This window comes from Meleagris gallopavo, chromosome 5 (assembly GCF_905368555.1).
Source record: "Meleagris gallopavo chromosome 5, MGAL_WU_HG_1.1, whole genome shotgun sequence".
Taxonomy (NCBI): Eukaryota; Metazoa; Chordata; class Aves; order Galliformes; family Phasianidae; genus Meleagris; species Meleagris gallopavo.
Genome location: NC_139408.1, coordinates 16,294,797 through 16,316,394, shown reverse-complemented (window position 1 = coordinate 16,316,394; position 21,598 = coordinate 16,294,797). Strand labels below are relative to the sequence as shown.

The 21,598-nt window shown below is 51.2% G+C and overlaps 2 protein-coding genes across 2 annotated transcripts; one reads left to right on the top strand and one right to left on the bottom strand.

Annotated features, from left to right (window-relative positions):
• Nucleotides 1-964: 964 nt before the first annotated feature.
• Nucleotides 965-4,881, bottom strand: LOC104917380 (scavenger receptor cysteine-rich type 1 protein M130-like). The gene is given in 13 exon segments (XM_085223835.1): nucleotides 965-1,038; nucleotides 1,041-1,127; nucleotides 1,280-1,363; nucleotides 1,442-1,531; nucleotides 1,615-1,767; nucleotides 1,884-2,237; nucleotides 2,314-2,622; nucleotides 2,695-3,009; nucleotides 3,087-3,401; nucleotides 3,502-3,804; nucleotides 3,884-4,198; nucleotides 4,274-4,594; nucleotides 4,707-4,881. Coding segments are annotated over 13 exon segments (2,775 nt in total). The 5' UTR covers nucleotides 4,762-4,881.
• An 11,925-nt stretch (nucleotides 4,882-16,806) lies between these two features.
• On the top strand, nucleotides 16,807-21,255 carry FTH1 (ferritin heavy chain 1). The gene is made up of 4 exons (XM_085224418.1): nucleotides 16,807-17,070; nucleotides 18,480-18,626; nucleotides 20,090-20,215; nucleotides 20,918-21,255. Exons 1-4 carry the CDS (start codon nucleotides 16,960-16,962, stop codon nucleotides 21,077-21,079), a joined length of 546 nt encoding a protein of 181 aa, XP_085080544.1. The 5' UTR covers nucleotides 16,807-16,959; the 3' UTR covers nucleotides 21,080-21,255.
• Nucleotides 21,256-21,598: the final 343 nt, after the last annotated feature.

Sequence of the window (21,598 nt, the reverse complement as noted above, 5' to 3'; positions counted from 1 at the left end):
GCCCGTTCCCGGACTTTCACTGAAACCCCAGGGACGGCTGCTCCGCACCTTCCATCGGAACATACATCAGGGATGGGAATCCTGACCTCAGCCCCTGCGGGTCCTTACAGACTGCGGTAACAGACAAGTGCAGGAGGTGGCTCAGACCCCTGGCCCGATGTCTCTTGTGTCAGAGGGAGCTCTTTCACGTGTGTGCTCTTCCCTCTGCCAACGGACGTGTCCTCAGAAGTGGAGATCCTGCCAGCAAGCGCAGGGTGGGAGCCAGCTTACTCAGCTTTGCTTCTCCGAACGTGTGTGAAAAGGCTGAGACTGTGTGTGGAGATGCATGCACTACAGTTATCATCTGACTTTCTGTAACGGCTTTCCAATTCTGCCCTTTTCTGTTTGTATCTCCCCTCGAGTCTGTTTACAGCTCTCTCCCCCATGGCACACTGGGGGCAGGGGCGGAGTGAGCGAAAGGCCGGGTGCTGCTCAGCTGCCTGCCGGGTGAAACCACAGCGTGTGGCAGCGTGCCTGCACCTGTGTGCCTGTGGGGACCCGGGGTCCTTGTTGTCCTTCCACTGCAGCGCAGCAGTCATGGGAGCCATCCCACCTCATCTCTGTCAGCTTTCACACTCTTCTTGTGTTTACCCCCGTGCCCAGAGCCAAACGGGCGCTCTCTGAAATCTGTCTTTGCCCCAGAGCCCCGAGGGAAGACTGACAGACTCAGGTACAGAAGCCAAGGCTGGAAGTGACTTTCTGCGGAGATTTGGCTTTTTAATAAAGTAGAGATACTCATTAGGAAAGAGTTATAGAAAATTATTTTTAAAAGTCAATTTGCTGTTGTGTCTCAGTTTCAGGAAGGAGAATGGAGCAGATTGCTGCTGTTCTGTGCAGCAGGCAGGGAGAGGTGACGCTGCCAAGGCCAGGGCTGCCCCTTCTTGGGGACAGAGGTCCCTGTTCCAGCCATGTCCTCATGACCTGCTCACAGCGATGTGCCCAGGGTGCTGACACCAACGTCGTCATATCCTGTGTCCTCGGGGGGCTGTGCGGGGGCTTCCCGGGGTGAGGAGTGGGGGAATGCTCCGGCACAGCCATAGCATCGTCGTAGCCATGTGAGGGGCTGTGCTGGGGCTGGGCAGGGTGATCTGTGACAGACACAGACAAGCAAGTGGTGAGGACACAGCCAGGAGGGGCTTCATGCTCTCACCTCCCCATCAAAGTTGTTTGGCTGCATCTCCTCAGAAGGTTACCCAGTGCCTTTCTGTCCTCACGGTGCATCTTGTGCCTGTGCTCCTACCTGGGGACACCTGGAGGTCGCTCTCATCTACACCGTCCCCACTGTGATCTGACAGTTTTCTCCCTGAGCCCTGGGACAGGGAGCCTGGAGGGGAAGAGATGTGTTGGGGACATGACAGTGGATGGGGACAGCCCCAGGCACTGATGACCCTCCTGCTCCCACCTGTGTGGCTGGGAACTTCCTGGTAATCAGGCATCAGGCTGTAGTCCAGCTCCTCATACACAACCTCAGAGGCAGCATCCTTGCTGGGTTCTGCAAGGCAGCATGCATGGCACCAGTGCCCGTGGTGTCCATGGTTCTGCCCCGCATTGTGGAACCCCCAGAGTGCTGCCCACCTTGGCACTGGGCCCATGTGCGGTGTGCCAGAACAGCCAGGGCAGCCAGGGCCAGGCACAGCAGCGTCCCCAGGACCACGCACAGCACCGTGAGTGCTGACACACTCCTGGGTGCTGCAGCTGCAGTCATCGGGACAGCGCTGTGTGTGAGAGCTGTGGGGCAGTGGTAGGAAGCGTGAGGCCCCATGGGGATCTCATGGCAGCAGTTAGAGGACAGCGAGTATGGACAAAGCCATTTGTTGAGGTGTGTCTGTCCCGGTGGCTGCTACCTGGGGCTGGGCTGGTGGCCTCACTGCCGTCCCTGGTGTCCTCATCACACACGATGTGGGTGATCCCAGTGGTGTCACATTCCTGCAGCTGCCAGGGTGCTGAGGGGCAGCGCCAGAATGAGCGGGCCCCCTCCTCACAGCTCACCCAGCTCAGCCAGGCCGGCTCTGAGCCCTCTGCAGGGAAGGGTTCTTCCAGCCTCCCCCCAGTGCCACATCCCAGATGACGGCAGACAGCAGAGGCCGTTGCAGGGCTGGTGCCATTGGCGCAAACAGGACCCCAGATCCCCTCATGCAGCACCTCCAGGCCCCCACGGCATCTGCTGCTTTCTCCTGTCAGCCGCAGGTCCAGCAGCCCTGCAAGGAGGTCAGGGGATCACTGCACCCCGAGGGCAGTGGTGCTGCTCCCATCCAGAGGCATGGTGGCACTCACCTGAGCACACAGTGCCCGCACCACCGCCAAGCTGGCACCCATGCTGCACTGGGGCCGGGCAGTGCCAGAGAGCATCCTCTGTCCCAGAGCAGCCTCCAGCACCCGGCCACAGCGTCCCAGTGCCAGGCCCAAAGCGATCGGAGCCAGGTGCCTTCAGGGCCCATCCGCAGCCCAACTGGCGACAGACGACGGTGGCATCCTGCAGGGTCCAGGTGTCCTGGCAGACGGTGCCCCAGATGCCCTCGCTGTACACCTCCACCCTGCCAGCACAGCGCCCGGGGCCGCCCACCAGCCTCATTTGCCGGCTGCCTGTGTGGGAGAGTGTTGGGCTGGGGATGGGGATGGCACTGTTTTGCTCATGGCCCTTCCTTGTGCACCCACCTGAACAGGCGATGACCAACTCCTCAGGAATCTTGCTGGGCTCGCTGGCCATTCCCGAGGTGTTACACTGTGCCAGGAGCTCCTCGGTGCCAACACAGCGCAGCTCCTGCAGCTCCATGGGGCCCAAGCCGTTGTCCGGCGCAGCATAGATTTTCTCAGGCACACCGCAGCCCAGCTGCCGGCACGCCACGGTGGCAGTGCCGTTGTCCCACAGCCCCACAGACACACGGGCCCAGACACCGGGGCGCACGGCCACCTCCAGCCGTCCGTCGCAACGGCTTTCCCCACCGTGGAGCCTCAGGGGCTTGGTGACACCTGCAACAGCCTGGCTGTGCAGTGGGAACAGGCATTGCTCCCCACCTGCTGGAGCTCCCCTTGGTCCCCACACTCACCTGAGCAGTTGACGGCAGCGGTGTGCCCAGTTGGGCAGGCGGGCTGCCCCAGCACCTCCACAGGGCACTCACCCGGGTGCCGCTCATTCCCACTGCACCTGAGAGCATCACGTCACAGTGTCCCCATCCCTGTCCCAAAATGGCCCGGGGGGGGCAGGGATATGGCAGAGCCACAGCCCAGGTGGTGGCAGAGGACATGGGCGTCAGGCAGGTCCCAGGCGGTGGCACACAGGGGCCCCCACACCCCTTGTGCCTCCACCTCCACTTGCCCAGTGCAATCTGAATCTCCATTCACCAGCCGGAACCCAGTGTAGGCTGTAGCAGAGAGAGGGTACAGAGTTTGGTGGAGCAAGGGACCCCCCCACGTACACCGCACTGCGTGGTGCTGATACAGATCCACAACCCCTGCACTTACGGGAGCAGATGATGGCAGCGGGTTGGGTGCAGTTCTGGATGTCGGGAAGCCTCTGAGTGCAAACGGAGAGGAGGGGCTCGGTGCCGTTGCACTCAAAGGCGCCATGCCAGAATGGCTCCTCTGTTGCCCCAAAATGTCCAGCCTCCGGTAGGGCCAGTGCTGTACCGCAGCCCAGCTCTCTGCAGACGACCTGGGCGGCGATGAGGTCCACGTGGCCGTGACAGACGCTGACCCAGGCCCGGCCCTGCCGCACCTCCAGCCTCCCTGAGCACTCACTGTCCCCTCCAGCCAGCCGGGAGAACCCTGTCAGGAGAGGTGGGCTGCTGGGCTGGGGGATGTGGGCGATGTGTTCCCCACTGTGCTGCATGTCCCCAGCTCTCACCTTGGCAGACCACAGATGCATTATGAAGAACGGGAATAGTGTAGGGACCCCAACGCTGTATCTTACAGTCCCAGATGGCCTTCTCGTTTCCATTGCAGTTGATAAAGACCAACATCAGGGCACTGTAATCTTGTAATAATTGTGAGGTAAACTTGGTGTGAGTAGCCGAGCCACAGCCCAGCTGCTGGCACACCACCTCAGCATCATCCATGTTCCAGGCATCGTCATACACCGTTCCCCAGCGTCCCCGCAGCTTCACCTCCACTCTCCCCTTGCAAGGTCCCCCATCGTCCACCAGCCGCAGCTCCAGCGCTTCTGCATCAGGGATTGGCCTCAGCTCCACCCAAGGGATCATGGCACTCTGTTCCCTTCCCAGATACATCAACTCACCTGAGCAGATCACCCCAACATCCCACTCATGGCCACAGAAGTGTTTGCCCCAGCCGTAGTGAGAGCAGTCCTGCAGGGTGGACTCAGTGCCGTCACAATAGTATGGTTGCAGCCAGATGCGTCCCTTGCCTTGCCCAAATGGGGCATTTGGGGACGTATGGGCTACTCTGCCGCAGTCCAGCTGCCGGCACACGACGCCAGCTTCTTGCGTGTCCCAGTGTATGTCGTAGCTGCAGACGGAGCCCCATTCACCCTCGTGCTTCACCTCCACCCGACCGGCACAGCGCCCACCGCCATCCACCAGCCGCAGCTCCTCGCTGCCTGTGGGCACCCCGGGGAGGTGGCTGAGCCTGGGATTGCCCGTCCCATGGCTGCAACCCTGCCCCTCTGCTTCCCTCTCATCCCACGGCCACCCCACTGCCCCACAACTCACCCATGCAGAGCTGCACGCAGAATAGCAACCCCAGCACCCCGGCAGGCATCATCATGCCCCACGTGCACAGCCTGCAGCTCAGGATGGGGAGGGGGAGATATAGGCAGCAGCCCCTGCTGGCAGGAGCCAATGGGGATGGCGAGGTGCGGTGGGAGCCGTTATCAGCAGGGTTATCAGCCGCCTGCCGGGTCCCAGCCTCCAATAACCTGCTTCGTGCCCAAATATGAGGCTTGTCTCCGCTTCTGGTGTCACGCAGCCCCACCACGGGGCTCACTGCCTGTGTGTCACCAAGGGGAGTCCACCTGCCTGGGTTCTCATGTCTCTGAGCATGGGCTGGGGCTCTGGCTGTGCCCATGCAGAGAGGGTCCCTACTGGGAGAGGACCAACTCCAAAAAGGGACTCCCTCTGCACTCTAGTGCGTACCACATTATAGTGCGGCCCTAGAGCTGCCTTTGTGGTTCCTCAGGCAGCAGTGGGGGTGAATAAGGTCCCATGCTGGCAGCGGGGCCCTTGCATCAGCTGTTGGGACACAGCACTGCCTGCATCTGGGTACAAGTGGACCCAACATCCTCCCCGCAGCACAGGCAGGAGGGGATGTTTTCTCCATGCAGGAACCCATTGTGAGCACCGACCTCACACAGCTGCCGTGCCACCTGCACAGAAGCAATGCAGTGCATAAGATGACGCTCTTCTATTTGAGCCTGCAGCATGCAGGAAGAGGTCTTGCTGCCCCGCTTTGCTATCGCCGCTGCAGGAGCAGACACAGGGACAGCCTCAGATTGCTGCAGTCCCAGGGCTGTGCGGCTGCTGCGAGGACAGCACAGAAACCCCAACTCTGCAGTGGAAGGAAGGCTGCAGGCTGAGCTGTCCCTGCCCGTGTCCCCGCGTGCAGCCCGGTGCTGGGGAAGGAGGAAGTGTGCGATGGGTGTGCGGGCGCTTTCAAAAGCGAAACCCTGCCTGTCCACAGGGCTGGGACGTGGGGCAGCGCCTGGCCCCACTGCAGGGTCACAGCGTGGTAGCACTGCTCGGTGGGCACCGGGGGCTCCTGGGATCACGGCTGCAGGGCCAGGCTCCTGCTGAGGGTGTGGGGATGCAACATGCAGGACGGAGATGCCGACAGCACCCGGGCGTCGCTCCCGGCTCGCTGTGCTCGTGGTGCAGAGCTCCGGCCCTGCCCTGCTCTCACGAGAGCACCAGCACGGCCTCCCAGCGGGTCGCAGCGGGGCCCAGGAGGCAGCAGCGGCCCAGGAGGCAGCAGGGCTCGGCAGGGCCGGGCATACAGCTCTGCCAGCAGCACCAGGCGGCACTGCAGCACGGCTCCGGGCCCAGCTGAGAGGCCCCTGCGGGAAGGCCCGGCCTGCGCGGGAGGGAGCAGCGCTGCCAGCCAGGAGGCCGCCATTCCTCCTGGCAGCGGCACACTGCGGTGGCACGGAGCTGATGGGGCAGGACAGCCCGTTCCCGGACTTTCACTGAAACCCCAGGGACGGCTGCTCCGCACCTTCCATCGGAACATACATCAGGGATGGGAATCCTGACCTCAGCCCCTGCGGGTCCTTACAGACTGCGGTTACAGACAAGTGCAGGAGGTGGCTCAGACCCTTGGCCCGATGTCTCTTGTGTCAGACGGAGCTCTTTCACGTGTGTGCTCTTCCCTCTGCCAACGGACGTGTCCTCAGAAGTGGAGATCCTGCCAGCAAGCGCAGGGTGGGAGCCAGCTTACTCAGCTTTGCTTCTCCGAACGTGTGTGAAAAGGCTGAGACTGTGTGTGGAGATGCATGCACTACAGTTATCCTCTGACTTTCTGTAACGGCTTTCCAATTCTGCCCTTTTCTGTTTGTATCTCCCCTCGAGTCTGTTTACAGCTCTCTCCCCCATGGCACACTGGGGGCAGGGGCGGAGTGAGCGAACGGCCGGGTGCTGCTCAGCTGCCTGCCGGGTGAAACCACAGCGTGTGGCAGCGTGCCTGCACCTGTGTGCCTGTGGGGACACGCATTTTTTCTTATTAAGTAGACATGTCAGTCTTTTTAATTCATTACTGTATTTGGGCTTCTGTTTTCTGGTAAACTAATTTCATAAGGATCTCTTTGTGAAGGCCTGCCTCTGCTGTTCTGAGGCCCAGGGACGTGAGCTTTGATCTTGCTATGTGCCCTGTTTGGTGCCTTAAGGATGCTGAACTCCACTGGTGATTGCACTGCAGCCAAGGCTGCCCTTGAGGTTCCCATTCTCTGCTTGCCCCTCCAGGTGAGAGAGAGCTCCAGCACAGCACTTCTGCTCGTATGCTCCTCTATCACTAGGAGGAGGAACATGTCATCAGTGTATAGGAACCGGCTGAAATGTATGCCCGGCTGTTCTGTCCCTCCAACAGATATTTGGCTTGTTGATGTCCCCCAGACCTGCTTTGTCCTCTGAGCCTGCTTTGTGCCCTAATATGAGGTTTGGCTCCTCTTCTGGCATCATGCATCCCCAGCATGGGAGCTTGGTACAATATTTCCCTGGTATGAGCCAGCCTTCTTGGGCACTGCATGTCCTTGAGCTGAGTCTGGAGCTGTGCCCATGGAGAGTGGGTCCCCACAAGGACAGGAGTATTCCCAAATGGGAAAGTTTCCCCTACACAGGGACCTTGTGTTGGCATCAACTGCATGCAGCTGCTGTGCCACCTGCAGTGCTGGTGATAGCACCGTGGCTTTGTGCATCCGTGAGGTTACAGCCAAGGGGGCTTGGGGCCCTCGCAGGGCCCAGGGACCTACAGAGCTTTGTGTGCACTGAACTGCAGCATAGTCCTTGAGGGGAATGTGCCACCTGCAGGGAAATATTACAACTGTATGAACTGATGCTCCTCTACTTGAGACGCCAGCACAAAGGTAGTTGATTCGCTCCCTTTCTTTGGTACTCCAGATGCCTATAGACTGAAGGAAGAGGCAGGCGCAGGAGGTGACTTGGACCTCTGATACGATGTCTCTTGTTTCTGACAGAGCTCTTTAAGTCCCCATTTCACTGACAAGGGACATGTTCTCAGAAATGGTGATCCTATCAGCAAGCACAAGGTGAGAGTCAGCTCACTCAGTCAGATTTACTTATCAAAACATCTGGCTGCAAATTTGTGCTGGTTACTCAGGCTTCCTCTGTTGGCAAGAAATCAAATAAAACGGATGATTATAAATGATCTAATGATTGCAAATGGACTTCAGATGTCTCAGACTGACATTTCTGGCAGTTAAAAAGAGGTGCAAATTCTTTCAGCTGTGGGTATGGAAGTACAGTTGAAAACTATTTTGTTTTTCAGCACAAGGGGATGGATGTCCCCTCAGCAAATCCCCGGGTTAGTGGTAAACTAAGGAAGGGGAGAGGGAGGAAAAGGAAGGCAGTTTGTCGCTACAAAGGCCACATGTAAGGATTTGTGTTAGGAGAGTGCTCTTTTAAGAGCTTCTAATGAAGGGCCTTTTCCAGTGCAACGATGAATAATAAAGGTAGGAATTGATGGAAACCGAGTCTGATCTGTCACACTCATCAGAGAGGGCACGTGAGCATGCAGGAGTGTTTATTCCAGCTGGGCTAACTGATTGAAGACTTCTGTGTTATGATGATAAGAAGAAGATGGTAAGAGAACAGTGCTGAGATGCAGACCTGACAAAGCAAAAATGAAAACAATGACAAGAAACAAATCTCTGGTTGCGCTAGTGGATCTAGCCACAGGTGCCACTTCCAGGAAAATCAACTTGGACTTTGCAACCAATAAGACTGTGAACAAGGGCAGGAGCTGGACTAGGAGGAGTGCAGGCAAACTGCAGAGCTCTGCAAGCCCATGGTGGGAGCAGGAGAAACAAAGTAGGGAGGTAGGTAGAAAGGGTATGAATGCACATGAGGCTTTGAGGCTGCTGCTCATCTCAAGCACCAGGTGCTGTGCCCATACTCCTCAAGTCCTCTCTCCCTGACCTCAGGAACAGGTCTAGCGAGCATCAGCACAGCCAAACCTGCACATTTTTTTTTCCCAGAGCAGCCCCCTGCACTGTAGCTGTTAGTCACAGGCTGGGCAAGGCCTAAGAGTGGGGAGATGCCCTGACATTACAGGTAGCCTCCGGCAGTCAGGTGAGAGGGAAATGTCACTCGGATCTGTTTTGTTGCAGGAAAGAAGGCTCAGATGAGTTATGACAGTGCTGTACATCCTGAGGAAGCAGAGCTAATGTATATGAAGACTGACAAAGTGGAAAGTATTTATAGGAAAATGAGCCTTCTTGCTTTTCAATGACAGGATTAGGTAAGTGTGTTAGCAATGCAAACTGTAATGATCCTGGAGGGTAGCGCTGGCAGCTTCCTGCTGTCCTTCCTCCTTGTCCTGAATTCTAACTTGTAGTATAAAGCAAGGAAAATCCCCTGGTTTCCCAAAGTAATAAAAAATTTGCTCTTGCAAATGAACACTGTGTTTCCCTGTTTGGCTACTGCAGACATCAGGCAAAATGTGTTGCCTAAAAATGAAATATTAACCCTTTCTCAAGGAAGAAAATGAATGAAGGTTACATGCTGGTCAAGAAGAGACTCTGCTTCCCAGCCTTAGTTTGGTTGCTTTCACAAATGCTGTTTTACTCAATTCCGATATTCTCACCTAAGAGGTAAATAGAATCTGACTGAGACTAAAGGTCTGCCTGATTATAAGGAGCCCTGTGTTGGTGGTGATGTGGGGGAAATAGTAGAACTGCTCCTACCATGCCTTGCCAGAAGAAGGCGCTTCTGAGAGATCTGGTGGGGAAAAAAGAAAAAAAAAAAAAAAAAAAAAAAAGTTTTCTGGTTGATGTAAAGTGAAAACGGTGTCATTTTTTTTCTTCCTGTTTCTCAGTCTCACGATGCACTGGTGTTTCTTAGGCTGGATTTGGCTACAGAGACAAAATAGTTCTCGCAGTCCCTTGTTCTTCCTTTTCAGCCACCTGAACTTACAGCTTACTTCCTTTGAGGTTTGTTTTTGTAGGCTTCTGTGTGACTGTCACTGTGATGTGATGGGCAGTTCAGGCTGAAGTTGTTCAGGAAGAACTCCTTTCTCCGTACTGAGCCACTTCTGGATCAAGCAGCTTTCTGACCTCTACAGTAAAGCAAGTAGATACTGAACCCTTCCCACCTGAGGAAGTTTGTGATGACATGAGGCCTTGCACACACTAGAAAGAGTAGGATGCAAAGGAGAAGGGTTTTCAGAGGCAAACACTTGATATGAGTGGTCTCCTTCTCTTTCAAGGCTGACAGTTGTGGTCCATTCTGCTCATCTGGAAATGTTCATGTTTACAGAGGGGGAGGTAGACCCAGTTGACTCCAAGAATATGAAAAGATGATGAAGTTAGAGAAGACATGCCACGTCAACACAGGCTTTTCTAAACAAGTGAGCTTCTGGACAAATAAAGAAGATGGATAAATGGTGGAGGTATTTTGTAGAGACTTATATTCCATCTAAACGCTACTCTACACTTCAAACAGTATGATCAGTAAACATTACCTGTCTATATTTAACACCAGTCACAATTGCTGGTAAACTATGCATGAGTGGTTCTGGCTCATTAGGTTTCTTAAATCCAAAGGTGTTTTTTAATAGGGCAATAGGACAGCCTGTTCCTTGTCTGCAGGTCTGAACTGACTGATCAGAGAGGCAATGTGATATGAGAGTAGGTATTAAATGAGAACAAAGTTTAATGGAAAAATCTGTTTGACCCTTCTTTCTGAAATTGTGGCACTTGGGATAACGAGTGAGCGAAGGGCTGGCTATAGTGAGGGCATTAGAGGCAGGGAAAGAAGCAGGAATTGCCTGTGTCAGGCAGTATTCACTGCTAATTAAGACTCATTATGGCCAAGGATGCAGGCAGTTGTGAATTCCAGTAAAAGACTGGTAGCTTTTGCTGTGTGATCATGCGGGGCTAGTTCCTCTAGTTGATTTTACTGACAAGAGTTTCCTGGATTAAGTAACAATGCTGCAATTCTAGCTTATTTTTCTCCTCGATCAGGGAATTTGTGTCTTACATGGTGACCTCAGTAACATCCACATGGTTTAACATCTGAGCTGCTCCCTCTGCCACCCCATGATTTTAGCTGATGTCAGCCTGTTGCTCAACCTGCACCTCCTGACTGGAGAAATGTTTTGTAAGAGAAATCAGTACAGTCACTTCTGCTTTAGGCCTGATTTAATATCTTCACAGCTCAGAATCCTTGGCATCTTGGCCAAGTCCTAGGTGTTCAGTGGGCAAAGGGGAGCTGCCCAGGTGGCCCATTCAGACTATAGGAAAATACGTATTCCCCAAGGGAAATGGCATCAGGAAGGGCTGTTTCTGGCATGAACTGAGGGGGCCAACTCCCGTTGTGGTGGAAGAATACAGACATCGTGCCAATATCTGCAATGGTCACCTCTGTGAAGGCTCCAGTAGGACAGTAAGGAGCTGTTACATAGGGAGATGTTCAGCCCACATGTTTTGTTCCTGAAGTGTTCAGCCTTTGCCATTCCAGAGTGAGTCCATATCTGAAGAATGTCCGTGAGCTTTCAGAAGCAACCAAGTGCATCAAGCACAAGCAAGGAGTCCAGCCTGTGTGAAGTATGCGAGGAGCAGAAATCTGTTTTCTTGTCTGACTGGGAACTTCCTGATTTGACTGGTTTCAGTCTTGGTCATTGCTGGCCTATTGAGACAAGTTTGATGAAGTGTGTCCATGCATGACTGAGCAGGCTTGCTTATAAGATCGAGCAACCGAGGAGAGGGACTGATGATTGAGGTCAGGTTAAGTATTTCACCAACCTTCCTAAACCTGAAATGAAGCTGGCAACTGTCCTAGATGAGAGCCTATTTGCTATCTCATGAGACTGATAGTAAGAGCTTTTGACTGGAGCCTCTTTCCAGAATGCTGGCCTAAATCACAGGACAGTGTTATCTGATTGTCAAGGTATAAGAGCCCGATGGTCCATCTGGGTTTAATGATTCGTCCTGGTCTATTCTACACAGAATCTGCCAGCACAGTTAGTGCTACAGTCTGAAAAAGCCCAATGTGACTGCTAAGGAATGCATATACTCCTTTCTGGAGCACCACATACGTGCAACTGCCTTTCCAGGTGGCTGGCTGCAAGGGCCAGGTGGCTAGTCCTGGGAGTATTTTTCTGGTTGCTGCAACATTGGACTATGCCCAGAGATAACAACATCTGATGAATTTATGCACAGTCCTCATATCCAATCCTATGTTATATTAGCTAGTCAAGTCTTGCCTCAGTATAGCCTACCGGCACCTTTTCCTTGTTTTATTTCCTCCTGTCCAGTTAAACCACTAAGACCCAAACTGTCAAAACGGTGTCTTGGCAACGGACAATAATTACCAATATGAACACGCACAGGCAGGTGGGCAGCCTGACTGGGGTGCAAGGCCATGGGACAGGGAAGCTTTAGAAGAGCTACATGGCTGCACCTCAGATGGCCTCAGCTGACAAGCCAAAGGACAGACAGGATGGGGGCATGGTTAGTTTCTGATGGATTACCCAATGAAATCACATCCTTTAGAAAAAGAAGGACCACTGATGTTACACTAATTCTGGATTTTGCTACTAGGTAAATCTGTCTTATGGCAGCTACAGTACGTCCACCTCGTACACAAGCTGTAATAGGAATAAAATCTAGAGCTTCTGACTCACAGGTAATGTAGCCTTCAAATTAGGATAAATGGGGTTGGTACATGCTAGTAAATCCACCAAATTTTGCTTCTGGCCATGCTGAGCAGGCAGAACTATTTTAATGTTAATTAACGTTGCTCTTCCTCACCCTCAAGCCCCTAAGCACTTTTTCCTACCAACACATGCCAAGGAAGACAAATTCAATTAGAAGGATATTCTGAACAAATTAAAGAAGTGTAACCTCCTGGGGCAGTCAGTTTAGACTGTCTCCGTACAAAAATATTTGGGGGGAGGGGGGGCATAAGAATTCTAATCTCTTAGAAAAAGTGTCTGTCCAAAATAGGTCTTGTATTACTTGCCTATAAAGCACAGATTTGTTACAGATACTTTGGGACTTTTCTATGTCAGAGCTGCTGTCTCTCAAGCACGTTTTCCTTGAGTAACTTTCTGTTAGCCTTTGTGTTTCTGCCATCGGACTGTGCTTCCAGGAACTGGCAGTTCTGCGTAACCGGCCATTTGCATTCAGAGCTGCAAGTACTCTGTGAAGCCTGCTGCCTAAAACTGGAGTTTCCCCAGGAAATTGCTCACCTAAAAGAAACAACAGAGGAATTGAACAGTGTTTCACCCAAGGAGCTACGGGAGGGGTTTGCAGTCAGAGTTCTGTGTGCAGGATTTCTCATAGAACAAGTGGAGCCCAGATGTTCTCAGCAAACGGCTTTCAAAACAGTTGAGGCCAGTGTCAAATTTCCAGGCACGTGATGGAGCTTGGAGCCAAGTTTGGGGTTACTGTTGTGTTTACCCAAAGTCTGTAAGCTGAATTGCACCAAAGGCTGTGGGTGGGTGGAATGAAATTCTCTGTAACAAATATTTGAACGGATGTGTGGTTTATCTTATTTACAGGACTTTGAGCTTTGAAGAAAGGCTGCCGTGTTTCTGTTATTGTAATATTTAAGGCATATTCAGCTCTCTCTTGCTCGCTGGATTTAGATCGGGCGTTGCGCTCTAACTCAGATGTGTTAGTACTCTAACCATTAAGAAACCAACCGTTTTAAAGCCAGAGGGGAACCATTTCTATAGATGATCAATGAAACACTGCACATTCTTCAACGCTCTGCCTTGTCTGACTGCAGTGACCTCTGCCCATGCAGAGGAACGCCTCTTGACAAAGGTCGACCTGGGTGCCTAAGTCACATGCTAAGATCTTGCTAAGGCAGTGAATCAGCAAAAATCCAACTCCCACTTTTACAAGCTCAGAATTTACTTTTGGTGTGTACTGTCCAGCGTTACACAGTGTCTGCCACTCACTTTGTTGAGAAACTCTGAAGTGTGCAGAAACAGAGCACATATTTTTTCTGTATTGAGGTATACCTTGACCTCTGCCAACCAATTCTTTGACTTGATTGCTTCTGTATATCTTCTCTATATATCCTGTGTATCTAAAGAAATGTTTGACAAAGGAGCTTGGACTATTTTTCTAAACTGAAATTGATGTCTCGAGCTGCCATGTAAGGAAACTAAGTGTTATTGTCCTTGAGATGGCTGACTTTCAGATCTGTGCTTGACATATAGTAGTTAAGCTGTAAACAATGAAAATCTTGTTCCGTTGTTTCAGATGGAATCTGAAACAGAGATTGTCTTCAACAATTTGAGGCTTGTGTGGGTAAACAATACACTGACTTTTGCCTGTGGGCAGCATGAAGAATGCTTCTGCTTCACACCAGCAAATAGCCAAGAGGTGACATAGCTGCAAAGTAAGGCTCTGCATGCTGTCACATAAGTTGATGGATCAGCCCCTGGGCAGCTGTGATGTTTGTGTGCAAAAGGATACTGAAAGAAATAATTTGGACTGCCGGGCTCTTTTTCCTCAATACACCAAGATCTTTCATCTATTGCCTTTGAATGAAAAGGGCCAGGATCTCCCTACTACTTTGAATAGTTTAATGAGTAATGGCCAGGTATGCAATTAGTTACTACTGAAAGCAGTATTACAGAAAGTAACGTGCAAAGCATTGCCAGATGCAGAAAATGAGCTTGCCAGTTAACAGATGTGAGTGTCATTTGATGTGAAGCCCAGATAGAGCATGATAATGCTTCTGCCAGGCTGCTTCCCAAGAATGCCCATAACTGCACTCCCGGAGGATGAAAGAGGGCTTAACCCAAGCCAAAGGAAAACATGATGAAATAAAGTTAAAACACTGTGATGGTGGTTTGAGACAGAGAAGTTTTGGTTATAGCTAAACCTGAACTCTTTTAAGACAAGTGTGAGAGACAGGCCTTCTGTTTGTCCCCAAGACACCATGATACACGGCCTTTCAACCCAACGTTTCTTACTCTGGCCAAGCAAATCTGCTGCTGTCAATGTTGATGTGCATGTTTGTGCAACTTGTGATTGATCTAAAAAGCAGAATTTACAACTTCCCTTATCTTACTAACATTTGATCATGGGTGGCACAGACTGTTCAAACTGCAGAGGAAATATTCCTGTTATTAATAGGCTATTTGCTCAATTTCTTACAAATTGTGCTGTTGCGCAGCCTTTCATAAGACAATGTACTGAGGATTTATGCGTGCTTGGTCACAATGAGATTGGAAAAAAAATAATGGGCAACTTTCTTTTCTTAGTTCACAGTGTGCCTTTGCCAGCCACAGGCAGAAGGGTCAGGTGGCAAGAGAATGCAGACAGCAGGAACATGTAGAAAAAAATCGTTTGGAAGTAGGTTCAAGGTTATTCCTTCTGGAATACTGAACTGTGCTCTGCAATCAGCTGGCAATGTAGAGGCCTGCCTGAGCGTAAAGCTATACAGAGCTGCTTTGAGAGGACTACTGCCTTTAAACACACCTCTCGAGCCAAATGCAAGGTTTCAGCTTCCAACTGCTGAAAATACCACACTGTGTAAACAATAATGCAAGTCTGCCCAGCGGTTACAACTTTTTTTTTTTTTTTTTTTTTTTTTTTTTTACATAAGCATTAGCGTGGGAGGAGAACATGAGATTTCAAATGTACCTGGCAGCCTGCGAAGCAACAGGTACGACCTTAACTTAACGATCTTAATTACTCCTGACGGTTAACTGACAGTAGCAACGGTAAAGCTGTGAGACAAAGGAAGACTTCGGCTGCCCGTCTCTTTCGGACATTCAGCTACAAAAGCAAACACACCCTAAGCCATCACCCGCGGGCAGTCACAGGTTCAAAGACCAAATAAAACTTTGCAGAACGGGCTGCTCTGAGGAAAAATTAAGTCAATCAGAGCTTGTAGGCTCAGTGATTCATGCTGCCAGTGCTTGGAGTACTTCTGACAAATGTCAGCATTTTCTGTTTTCTTAGTAGAAGTGAAGGTTTGGGTAGCTCAGTGCCATGGGGTGCTCTCAGTTTATGGAGGCCATTTCTGGCCCTCAAGGTTGCTCGTACAGCCTGCCTGAAATGTCAGAAAGTCAAATAGTACAGCGTTGACTGAAAATGAATGCCCGTGCAAATGGAACTGAACAGCTGAAATAAGCATCTCGGTATCAGAAGTCCCAGTTGGACCTTTGATTTCCCAATTATCACTTTATTATTCGGCATGACGTTTGAACAGGTGTCCTAAAGCCCCCACCAGGTAAATGGAACAGCAGCAGGCAGGCCATGTTCGGTGTCTGTTTTTGTGTGCACACGGTGCCTTTGTTCACCACTAAAGTCAGCAAGTTTCCTTCCTAAGGTCATTACCAACCAGCAGCCATCACCGCAGGTGCCCATTAATTAGCGTCTGGGAGCACTGTGAATGTACCTCTCTGCTGCATCTGTTTCTTGGGCTGGCTCCTTGGGTTAACCAAGGATTTTGACCTTTATTTAATTAGCCTCTTGCATCTCCTCATAGCATTTGAAGCAGTACTGAGCAGGGCCTGGTCACTGTGGGGAAGAAGTCTGGAAACTTCCCACGCCTCGTGGCTGAGTCAGTGGGTGTTTTACGGTGTGGAAAGCACTGGCAGGTGGGGTTTTGTAGGCCTTTCCAGTGCAAAGTCCCGAGTACGTGGTGAGGGTAAGGAGCACACAGCACAGCTTTCTCCCTAGCGTTACAGTAAGCAGCTCAAACACTTCCCACCTGAAGTTAGAAAGCTGCACGCCGCTTTTAGGGAACAAACACACGTGCTCCCTTGTCCTCAGGGCTACGGGCACAGCGTCCGTCAGGGGACACCACACACAGCCCCAGGGTCTGTGGCTAGGCGGGGAGCACAAACGCAGTTACGGCAGAGCTGCTGTGCGCACGTCTCTCGGTTACGTTGCACCTCCGACTTCTCTTACTGCGCACCGCCGCTCTCAGCAGCAGGGCGCCACGGCGCCGCCCGCGCGGGAAGGGGCAGCGCCGCCAGGGGAGGTGCTGAGTCACGGCGGCCCGGCAGCAGCCCGGCGGGCAGCGCCCGGAGGCCACGCCCCCTCCCCCCCCCCGTGGGGGCGCGCTCACGCTCGGTGACGCTGCGGCGGTATAAAAGGGGCTGCGTGGGGCGGCAGCTCCCAGAGCGCGTCGGCGAGGCTGAGCGGAGCGGGTTCCTGCGTCAACAGTGCTTGGACGGAACCGGCCGCGCTCGGGCCCGCCGCCTCCCCCCACCGCCACCACAGCAGCCGTCGTATCCACCGCATCTCTCTCTCTCGGCAGCGCCATGGCTACGCCTCCTTCCCAGGTGCGCCAGAACTACCACCAGGACTGCGAAGCCGCCATCAACCGGCAGATCAACCTGGAGCTGTATGCCTCCTACGTGTACCTCAGCATGGTGAGCGGCCCTATGGGGGCGGGGGTCCGGCGGCAGGGGAGCGGCCGGCCGGCCGGCGGCCCCGCGTCTCTGCGGACCAGGCCCGGCGGGGGGGCGGCTCCGGGCGGTGCCTCCCGGCGCAGCCGCGCTGCGTTCCTCACCTCAGGGGAGGGGGCGGCCCGAGCCGCTGTCTGGCTGCGGGGGGGGAGGGGGGAGGTGGGGGCTCTTATCTCCGGGCGAGCCTCGGCCGCACGTTAGCTGTGCATCGTTGGCTGTTATCAGCGCAGCTCAGCGCTCCCGGGCGGTTCTGCCCTTGGGGCAGGGCTGGATAACAGCGGTTGCCCAACGGAGCGCTTGGCTGCTCTCCCAGCGGCTTGCTCTGGAGGCAGTGTTCTCGAGTCCTGCTTTTGAGGTGAATTGGGAGGAATCCATGGCATCCCCTGTTCTGTGCTTGCCTTTCTGCCTTGGCACTACACCTCCTCGTGTAGAGGAGCTGATGCCTTCAGTCTAGACAGCAACTCTGACCAGTGCAGGAAATCTCCTGGCTGTCCTGTATTGCAGCCTTCTGGTGTAGGATTTAACGGCTTGCTGCTGTGTTACTGTTGAGATGTAAACCTCCACTGCAGGCTGAATGTAGTTGTTGTGATAGCGGTGCACAAACACTGCTATCTTGTGAGCCTCCCAGCTGCTGCTGCTGTCAGAGCTGAGAGCTCTGTAGGTTCTTGCCTGGTAGATAGCTGGCACAAATACAAAGCTTTCTGTTGAACTCTGCTTTATGTCTCTCTCCGAAGAAAAAAGGAGCTGTGGGATGGCTTCTAACGGCTGTCACAGATCTTCTGGCTTTCAAGATCTGATGTTATATCTGCTTTTGAATAGATGTTCTACTTACAGTTAAGCTTTTCACTTTTAAATGTAATACTGAAGGCTTTCTCAGAAGTAGAAAGCATACTTGCTAGTCTAATACCTGCTAAACCTGGTGGAATATGCGTGAAAGCATTATTGCAGAAGTACCTTAATGTTCCTGGCTACTCTTAACCTACTCTTAGCAGGTGTTACGATTAGAACTTTGACTTATGACCACTGTGAACAAAGGGAGTGGGAAAACAATCCTTGAAAGCAAGATAGTCTAGAAGTCAGAAGAAATTTTAGTGGTGTGTGGGGTTTCACATATCAGAAGTGAACCACAAATACTAGTTACTTCTACTTATCAAGACGTGGGTTATAATCTAATAAAACTTAATTATAGCTGGGAAAACTGAACTTTCCATGGAGGGAAGATTTTGGCCATGTTACCCTGCTGCTGATTACCCACAGCTTGGGCTCTAGCCTTCTTGAGGGGTTGAGATATTTGAAGTTACAGCCGCACATAGCAACTTCTTTGCTGTAAGAGTGAAGCTTGAGTTTCTGAGCACACAAATTCTTATTTTCAGTCCTACTATTTTGACCGGGATGATGTGGCTCTGAAAAACTTTGCCAAGTACTTCCTGCACCAGTCCCATGAGGAGCGTGAACATGCTGAGAAGCTGATGAAGCTGCAGAATCAGAGGGGTGGGCGCATCTTCTTGCAGGACATCAAGGTGAGCACTAGCTCTCTGGGTCATCATGCCTAATGCAGAACTGTCTCCAGGCCTGTCTCCGGGCTGTAGGGGAAGGAACTCCCCTGAGAGGCCTCCTGCAGAAAAGCAGCAGCAGCTGCCAGTGGTTGAGCACATGCATTGCTGTGATCTGTGATCAGTCTGGGCAAAGTCTAGGTATGCACATTAACTTGTTGACTGACTACTAAGAAGCACTTCCTCCATGAGAACAGCTGCATATATATATATAGGTTATAGTGGTTGTAAAGGGGGTGGGGGTGCAGGAAACAGCGAACTAGAATATAACTGGTTCAACTACCTTGAGTTCAACTGCATGTGCCTTCTTGGCTCTCTAGTCTTGTTTCCAGTTAGAATCAATAACTTGCTGCAGGACTTCATGGCGTGAGTTGCTTGAAGCCCCTTTACTCATTTCCTGCTGTTTTAAATTACTAATGGTGTGGTCAGTTTAATGTATAGCAACTCTTCATGGAGAAAACAGTAAGTGATGTCCACTTCAGAAAAAATATCTTTAAACTTGCCTGGTTGGATATCTGAACTGCTTTGTTTTCTTGGAAGTTGTACCTATGCAGTGGCATAATGTGTCAGGCAGCTCCGCACCACACAGCTGTTCACGCCATCCCCTCTGGATGGGGGCAGGCATTAGAAAAAGAATTTTAGGGGCTGAGGCAAAGACAGTTCACAGGGCAGAAATGAAAGGGAATGTAAAGGATATAAAACAAGTGATGTGCAGTTGCTTACTGCTTGCAGGCTGATGCTCAGCCAATCTCAGGACAGCAGCCCACTCCTAGCAACTCCCCCAGTTTTATTATTCAGCTTGATACCATATGGCAAGGACTATCTCATGCAGTTTCAGTCAGCTGCACTGCTTCTGTGCACACCCAGCTCCTTGCTGGCACAGCAGTATGAGTAGCTAAAAAGTGCTTGACTTCTAGTGCAAACACTGCTCAAAAACTAAAACATCAGTGTTATCACACTGTTTTCCTTCTTAGTGGCATCATACCAACCACTGAACAAAGTTTAGCACGTTTCAGCCAAAAACAGGACACCTACTTAGATGTTTCAGCCATGAGATTACAAGGGAGGAAGAAAAGTAGTTCTCAGTTTTAACCTTCCAAGATTTCACTGAATGTAATGTAAGAAGAGCTTAGAGACATACATCTGTTCCCTGTGGCTTTTAGTCTGCATTCAGTTTTGTCCTAAGTGCAGTGTGAGTGACAAGTTGTTGGTTTTTTTTTTTTTTTTCCCCCAAGACCCAAATGCTTGAGCTTGGTTGTTTAAGGAGATTTGAGTAAAGAGCCTTACTGGAGAACTGCATAGTATAGCAAGTTGCTTTTTTAGATGCAGCTTTAGACTTAGAGACCGACCTAAAAGACTTTGCTCTCTATTGATTTTTTTTTTATTTTTTTTGCTTTCTGAAAATACGGTCATGGGCTTTTTCCTTTTAGAAACCAGATCGTGATGACTGGGAGAATGGACTGACTGCAATGGAGTGTGCCCTGCACCTGGAGAAGAACGTGAACCAGTCGCTGTTAGAACTGCACAAATTGGCAACTGAAAAGAATGACCCACACGTAAGTGGATGCTGAAACAAGAATGTAGCTGTGCAGTGAGGGAGCTTGTATGTGACTATGGATGTGGGTGTGAATAGTATGTACCTGTTGTTCCTGGTGGTGAAAGAGAGCTGAACTAGTGCAGCTCTTCCAGGAGGAATGTCCTGGTGGGTTTTTTTATTTTTTCAAGCAGAGGACCAGTTATATTAGGATGATTTAAGTTTGTTGTAGAGCATGGGGTGTGCTCAAACCCTTTTGTTGCTGCGCTTCAGAACAGAAGGCACTCATGCAGTGTGTACACTTCACTTTGCAGAGAAGTACGTTTATCAGTATGCAGTAGGCTTGACTGAGGGCCTAAGTCACTTCTTGGAATGGTTTAAAAACTGCTGATGCTTTAGATCACTGTTGTTCAGACACATGCTACTAACCTCTTAGTTAAAAAAGCCTCAATTCAGCCTTGGCAATGTCTGTAGTGAAGCCTCCAGTTGTGAGTTAACTTATGTTTTCAGAGTACTTTGGAAAATATCCTGTGCAAGCTAGAAGGATTTGCTTTAAAAGGAGCAACATAGCTGAGTGTTCTACATGTATAAATGCTCATGATCATGAAGTGCTATACTGTGTACTTAAATACATTGAGACATAATTGGTTCATTTTTTTCTTAGTATGATTTTTCAGTAGAATGAGCTATGTTCAAGCCTAAACTTCTTTCTTCTCCCTTCCAGTTGTGTGACTTCATTGAGACTCACTACCTGGATGAGCAGGTGAAAGCCATCAAGCAGCTGGGTGACCATGTGACCAACCTGCGGAAGATGGGGGCACCCAAGTATGGCATGGCAGAGTACCTGTTTGACAAGCACACCCTTGGGGAAAGTGACAACAGCTGAAGGCTTGCCGAGAACCGCCCCGTGGGTTTCAGGGGGACTTCTACTTTACTGGTCCAGCAGTGCATGCATCTTCAGCTATCTAGATAAGCAGTTCTTATACTCTGTACCAAATATCAGCCCTCTTTTCTCTTGTGTTTTGTGTACTGCCCTCCATCCAATAAAGTGACTTGGTTCAAGGTGGCTTCTTCTGCTTTTTTTTTTTCCTGTTAAGAAGTGTATGTGCAGGACTGTGCTCTGTACTCTTAACTGAGGAGGTATCTTGAGCTAAGCATAGATGAAGAAATAAATTGGAGGAATTGTTTCAACTCTAGCACTTGAGTATTTTAGTGGATACCACTGGATGGGGGGAAAACCTGCAAGGATTGCAAAGGAACTGAAGCATGTGTCAAAATGCCTTTGCCACCAAAGCGTCTGTTTTAATGTACAAGAAGAGAAAGGCTTGAGGCTCTATGCTTCCTGAACGACTGCCTGTGAATTTAGGTGAGATTGTGCCTGTCTAACAAAAATGGCTCTATGCTT

Excerpts from the sequence above, each read along its gene's own strand:
- FTH1 (XM_085224418.1), top strand. The coding sequence starts at position 16,960 with ATGGCTACGCCTCCTTCCCAGGTGCGCCAGAACTACCACCAGGACTGC. Across the intron at positions 17,071-18,479 it reads CCTACGTGTACCTCAGCATG|TCCTACTATTTTGACCGGGA; the intron begins GTGAGCGGCCCT and ends TCTTATTTTCAG. Across the intron at positions 20,216-20,917 it reads CTGAAAAGAATGACCCACAC|TTGTGTGACTTCATTGAGAC; the intron begins GTAAGTGGATGC and ends TCTCCCTTCCAG.